Source organism: Rhincodon typus, chromosome 44, assembly GCF_021869965.1.
Source record: "Rhincodon typus isolate 14 chromosome 44, sRhiTyp1.1, whole genome shotgun sequence".
Lineage (NCBI taxonomy): Eukaryota > Metazoa > Chordata > Chondrichthyes > Orectolobiformes > Rhincodontidae > Rhincodon > Rhincodon typus.
Window position 1 is genome coordinate 803,392 of NC_063375.1, and position 6,668 is coordinate 810,059.

Sequence of the window (6,668 nt, forward strand, 5' to 3'; positions counted from 1 at the left end):
CTGTCAGGTTCCCCCGTTTACTGTTTCAATAAGGTCGCCTCTTGTTCTTCTAAGCTCCAATGAGTACAGGGCCCACTGACTCCACCTCTCCTCAAAGGACAGTCCCTCCATTCCCAGGAGCAGCCAAATGAACCTTCTCTGGACTGCCTCCAATGCAGGTCTATCTCTGCTTGGATACGGGGCCCCTAAACCATTCACTGCATTCCAGCTGTGGTCTGTCTAGGGCCTTGTAGCGTTCTCGACATTCCCTCCCCTTTGAAAGAGGGCTGGGAGCTAGTAGATGGGCCAAACAGCCTGCTCGTATTTGCAGATGTGCCGGTGAGGGAGGAGGTGAGAGCAGAGGGCAGGGGACAGTCTGTGGATGCCTGGGACTTACCAGTGGGAATGAACAGAGTCTGGCCTTGCTTCACTGAGCACGTGTAGCACTTGTCCACATGATCACCGAAGAACATCTCGTTCTGGTTGTTGGAGGAGCTCCAGTGCTCAAACAGCGCCAGGTTGGCAGAGCTCGGTCTGATCAGGTAAAAGATTTTCTCCCCCTGGGAGGACAGCACACAAGCAGGTTAGCTCAGGGCAGAAAGGCGGTTCACACCTGCACCCACCCACCCGCACTCTGCACCTCCGGCCCTTCCCTCACCCCACTGTCCATCAAATCACAGCCTCCTCAGGACAGAAACACACGCATAGGGGGCTGGAAGGGGGGGGAGACAAAGATAGGGAGTGGGGAGACAGAAATAGGGAGTGACAGAGATAGGGAGGGGGTGTAGGGGGCTGGAGAAGGTGAAAGAGATAGAGAGGGGGCGTAGGGGCTGGAGGAGGTGAAAGAGCAAGCAAGAGAGAGCATGTGTGTAACAGAGAGAGGGGGTGAACAGGAACAGGGAGAGCATGTGATGTGAGAGAGTGTGCAAGAGTGAGAGCAAGCGCAAGAGACAGATATACAGGGACAGTGACAGAGAAAGCGTGAGTGACGGACTGGGAGCCCCAGCGACACTGAGCCAGTCAGCGTGGCCACACTTCCCCCGCCCTCCCCCCCGTACCTTGAGGACGTGATACCAGACAGAAGTGCCTCCGAAGTCGATGTGAAAGTCAGTGTAACTGTCTTGGACACCCATCAGGCAGTATTTCTGAACACTGGGCCGCTCAAACAGCGACGACTCGGGCCAGAGATTTTCGACCCAGGACAACTTCCTCACTAACTTTGGGGTCTCCACCAGATTGGATAGCCTGCAAACCGCCAAATACATAACCATATCAACACAGCGGCGACAGGATCGGGTCAAAGGCTGGGAATCCTGCAGCGAGTAGCTGCCCTCCTGACTGCTCCCCACCCAAAGCCTGTCCCACCATCGACAAGGCACAAGGCAGGAAAACTCCCCACTTGCCTGGATGGGTGCGGCTCCAACAACACTCGAGAAGCTCGACACCATCCAGGTCACAGCAGCCGCCCCCCACTCGATCGACACACTAATCCCCACCTTCAACGCTCACTCCCTCCATAACCGATGCACAGCGGCAGCTGGGCTCTTTAGAAATGCTCGGCTGAGCTCCAACACTGACGCAGAGGGGCAGCAGTGTGTACCGTCTACAAGACGCACCGCAGCAACTCACCAAGGCTCCTCCCACAGCACCTTCCCAAACCCACCACCTCTAACCCCTCAAGGACAAGGGGGCAGCAGATGCGGGGGGGGGCGGGGGAGCACCAGCCCCTGCAAATTCCCCTCCGAGACCCCCCACACCATCCCGACTGGGAACGATAAGGGCCGTTCCTTCCGTGTTGTTGGGGTCAGAATCCTGGAACTCCCTCCGTAATGGAGGCACTGTGCGGGGTTTCCCTACACCACACGGGGTCTGCAGCGGGTCACCCCCACCTTTGAGGGGGTAATTAGGGCCACGCATTAAGCGCTGAACCCAGCCAACGATGCCCACACTCTGTGGAACAATCTGAAACAAAGCAGGGGCTGTGCATTTCTCCCCGGCACTTCCAGATGCTTCAACAAAGTTCTGGCAGAAATCGAGGATTTTCCATTAAAGATTTCCCTGTGTGACCTTCGGAAAATGCGGAGGTTTCTCAGGAGATGATGCTGACAAGCCAAGGGCTGAGATAACACCCACACATTGTCTGTCCCGTTGGAGCTGAAGAGTCAGAACGAGTCACGGCCACACAGCTTGCATAGGTGGCAGCAAACTATTCAGGAATGAGTCAGCACCGCTCCCCCACCCCCAACTTTTCCACGGGAGGGGTTGGCTCAGGATGGGATGGTGGATCACAGTCGATGCACCAAGCACTGTGGCCAACTCAGAAACATGACTGTGTGCGCGTGAGACGTTGTTTGGAGACCAGGTGCATTCAGTAAACCATGGAGGGGGTTGTGGGCAGCACGCTGGGAGCCTGAGTACCTCCCCTCTACCCCCCAGCCCTGGGTCCACAGGGCAGTGCCCATGTCACCTGGTGTCGGAGAATTCCAGGCTGATCACATTCAGCACCTTCTCGCGGCTCCCGCTATTATAATACTTGACAAAATCACCGAGCTTCATCTTGCAGTCTGCCTGGCGGGCCACATCAATAACATCGATTACTTTCTCCGAGCCTGTCGGGGCAGGACAGGACAAGGGGTGGAGGGGGGGAGCGGGAGGGGAAGGGAGAGCGTAGGAGGGAGGAGAGAGACGGGTGGAGGGAGAGGGGGAGGAGAATGGTAGAAAGGGAGACAGCGATATTACCATGTGTACAGTGAAGAAGCCCCTTCTGCATTCCCCCCCCCACCCTTGCCTGTGAGACAACGCAGGAAACTGCAACACCCCCCACCACCCCCATCCCGGCCCCCGTCCCCCTCAGGCACTGACACTGGAGCCCACAGCCTCACCATCACTACGCGGTCACTCAGTAACCGAACACCCCGGCACACATCCCCCCCCCGCCTCCCCGATCCTTCCCCCACTGCATTCCGAGCCCCAGGAAGGGGGGGCCGTGGGTCAGACACACAAGAGCCTGCCCCCCCACCCCCCACACACTTCCCAACCCATGCCCCCCCACCCCGAGGGTCACACTCACCCACAAAGCGTTCCACATCATTAACGGTGAAGGAACTCGATGGCACAGTCATACCCAGCCCGTCCTTCCTGGCAACAAGGATCGGCACACTGAAGGAATTCTCCTCTAGGTACTCTACCGTCAGCTGGTAACCGGTGGGCCTCAGGATAACCTCATCGGCACTGCGGGGTGGGGGTGGGGGGGGCACATGGAGAGACAGACACAGGGAGAAACAGGGGTGAAGGGACAGATGGTAGAAAAGAGAGTGAGAGCGAGAAAGAGAGAGAGAAGGGTGGGGTGGGTAGAGGAGTGGCGAGGGAGAGAGAGAGAGAGAGTTGTAAGAGTTACATCAGTGGTCACACCTGCCAGAGCCAAAGTGGGTCGGAACGAAGCCGGGTTACATGGGGTGGGGGGACAGTCTATACGACGATTCAGATCAGGGGCTCTTCAACGGTCCCCTCAGGGCAGGCACCACATCATTTCTCACACTGTGGCGGCCCATCAGCGCCGCGCTCCCTCGGCGCCGAGCCCTCCGACAGCGCCGCGCTCCCTCGGCGCCGAGCCCTCCGACAGCGCCGCGCTCCCTCGGCCCTGACAGAGACACCTTGCAGCGGAATGGTGTGTTTATGGTGGAACACAGGTTTACCTGGGGAACGTCCTACTGCAGAGCTCTTTAATGAAGGTGGGAGTGCCGGTCTGGACGGGCCGAGACCTAACCACAGTGCTCAGGTTCTCCTGCCTTGGCCAACTCTTCCTCCGCTTCACTGTGTTGTGGGGTGGGGGGGGAAGAGAGACACAGACAGAAAAATGGCGGGGGGGGGGGAAAACGGGGAATTGAGAGAGAAGGGGGTGGGGGAGAAGAGAGGGAGAGAGAGAGAAATGAAAACAATTAAGTAATTCAGCAATTGGTTCTGAACTCCATCTTCGTTTGTAAAGAAGTGAAATCTAACTGTGCTGTCTTCACTCCAGGTCACACTGTGAGCAGCCCATTCCCCATTCCCAGGATCACACACCTGACTGCCCCTTTGAAGATTACGGTTAATGGTAGGGCCCTGGGTTCTGTTGTGGAACAGAGAGACCTAGGGTGTTCAGGTACATAATTCTTTGAAGTTTGCCTCACAGGTAGACAGCGTTCGGCACGCTTGCCTTCATCGCTCAGACCCTTTGAGTGTAGGAGTTGGGGACGTCACATTGAGGTAGTACAGGGACATTGGTGAGGCCTCTCCTGGAGCACTGGGTCCAGTTCTGGTCACCCTGTTATAGGAAGGATTTTATTAAACTCGAGAGGGTTCAGGAGAGATTTACCAGAATGTTGCTGGGAATGGAGGGTTTGAGTTATAAGGAGAGGCTGGATAGGCTGGGACCTTTTTCCTAGGATATTGAGGTGTGACCTTATAGCGGTTTGTAAAATCATGAGGGCTACAGATCGCATGAATGACAAGTGTCTTTACCCTAGGGTGGGGGAGTTCAAAACTAGGGGGACATATTTTTAAAGTGATAGAAGAAAGAGTTAAAACAAGACATGACGGGCAATTTATTTTTACACACACACAGTAGTTTCGGTATGGAATGAGCTGCCACAGGAAGTCGTGGATGTGGGTACAATTACAACATTTAACAGACATTTAGATAACTACATGAATAGGAAACGTTTGGAGGGATATGGGCCAGGAGCAGGCAGGTGGGACTGGTTTAGTTTGGGAACAAGGTCAGCACGGACTGGTTGGACCGAAGGGTCTGTTTCCATGCTGTATGACTCTGACTCTAGATGGCATATTTTTAAGTTGACAGAGGAAAGATTTAAAAGGGATCCGAGGAGCAATTTTTTCACACAGAGGATGGTGTGTGTATGGAATGAGCTGCCAGGGGAAGTGGTGGAGGCTGGTACAATTACAACATTTAAAGGCGCCGACCCTCCGACAGCGTGGCGCTCCCTCGGCGCCGACCCTCCGACAGCGCGGCGCTCACCTTCTGATAGTGCCCATTCCCAGATAAACCTGAACAACAGTTGGGATTGAATTTCCCTCGGCTCCGGGATGTAGGCGTATAAATTCAGAGCAGCGGGGGGGCACAAGTTTGCTTCACCGTTCAATGAGGTGATGAGGCCATATCCATACACTCCCACCCTGCTCCCTACGAAGCTGGTTACTTACTCACAGAGGGTCCGTGAACCACCTCACAGTTGGGACAGTGATACAGATCGATCTCTGCCGCCTCATCCTCTTCGACACCAACACAGCTGGAGAGACACCGAGCACAGGTTAGAGGGGCACGGCGCCCGGTACCAGCTCCCGATTGCGGTGGCCAGCTCAGTCCTCCCTCACCGAGCATGATACCTACACCTCTCCACTTTCTCCCCCAACGACCCGCCCTCCATCTGCCTGCAACTCTTTGCCCATCCTACTCCCTCTTCCTCCCCACTTAACAGGAGAGGGGGGGCAACCTTGTTCTCTAAGCTTCACCCTTCACATGTCAGCTCTCTCTCCGTCTCCCCTCCACCCCCTTCATCCTGAGCTACTTCCCCTCCCTGAATCTGAAGACCCTCCTCCTCTTCAAGCCTCCTCACCATACTCCTATGCCCCTCACCTCCTGACAGCCTTCCTTGTTACTATCCCATCCCCTCCTCATCCCTCTCTTCGCTCCCCACCACCCCCATCTGTCCTCTCTCCCGAGACCCCTCGTCACTCTCCCTCTCACATTCCCGACCCCCACCCCTAGGCAAATCTCCAAATTTCCTCCCCTCCCACCACCTCCTGTCAAACTCACTCTCCACCCTCACCCTCTTCTCCCTCCCTAGCCCTGCACAAGCCTCACCCATTCCCTCTGAATCCATCCCATTCCCTCCACCTCTCCCTCCATTCCCCCATCCTCTTTCTTTCCTTCCCTCCTTCTCTCCCTCCCTCCCTCCCTCACGCCCTCCCATTCGCCCTCCCATTCACCCCCCCATCAACCCTCCAGATTTCCACTCCTTTCCCTACCCCACTCCTCCTAAACTCCGAGTCCCTGCACTCTCCCCCTCCCGGCCCCTCATCCCTGTCTCTCTATCCAGCTATTCATTTCTTCCCCCTACCCCTATTAAATCTCCCAGTCTCTCTTCCCCCGCCCCCCCCGCCGAGGCCAGTGTCACCCCCCTTATCTCCCCTCCCTGTCACCCCCACCCCTCCCTCAGTTTCCCCAGCCCCTCACCTGCCGTGAAACCAGTCCTGGCACAGGTCGCACTCGATCATGAAGCGGGTCACATCGTATGGGAGGCGACAGAGACAGTACAGAGGAACGGAGGCCATGGCCCCTGCCCTCTCCCTGACCCCGTCCCCCAGGGCCAGGGACAGAGACAACCACCCCCCCTACCCCTCACAGAGGCTGTCCCCTCCCCCAAGGACTCACAGGGAGAGAGAGACAGAGAGATCCACCGTCCCCTGAAGGACAGGGACAAAGACTCCCCCACCCCCACCCCTCAGCAACTCAGGGACAGACAACCCCTCCCCCAGGGAGGGGCAGGGAGACAGAGAGACCCCACCCTCAGGGACAGATACACTCCCCCACTGCCGGTGACACAGACAGCCCCCACCCTCAGCGACACACGGGGGCGACAGAGACAGCCCCCACCCTCAGCGACACACGGGGGCGACAGAGACAGCCC

At 56.9% G+C, this 6,668-nt stretch overlaps 1 protein-coding gene across 1 annotated transcript in view; it reads right to left on the bottom strand.

Moving 5' to 3' along the window:
- Positions 1-6,668, bottom strand: part of phf8 (PHD finger protein 8) — a gene marked incomplete at its 3' end in the record, with an annotated part of 15,536 nt that extends 8,868 nt beyond the window's left edge. The window contains exons 1-7 of the mRNA XM_048619827.1: positions 6,215-6,668; positions 5,182-5,267; positions 3,675-3,792; positions 3,050-3,210; positions 2,447-2,588; positions 1,038-1,224; positions 377-539 (exon numbers count right to left, since the gene is read on the bottom strand). Of these exons, the coding sequence (XP_048475784.1) occupies positions 377-539; positions 1,038-1,224; positions 2,447-2,588; positions 3,050-3,210; positions 3,675-3,792; positions 5,182-5,267; positions 6,215-6,312 (955 nt within the window). The remainder of the gene's footprint in view (positions 1-376; positions 540-1,037; positions 1,225-2,446; positions 2,589-3,049; positions 3,211-3,674; positions 3,793-5,181; positions 5,268-6,214) is intronic.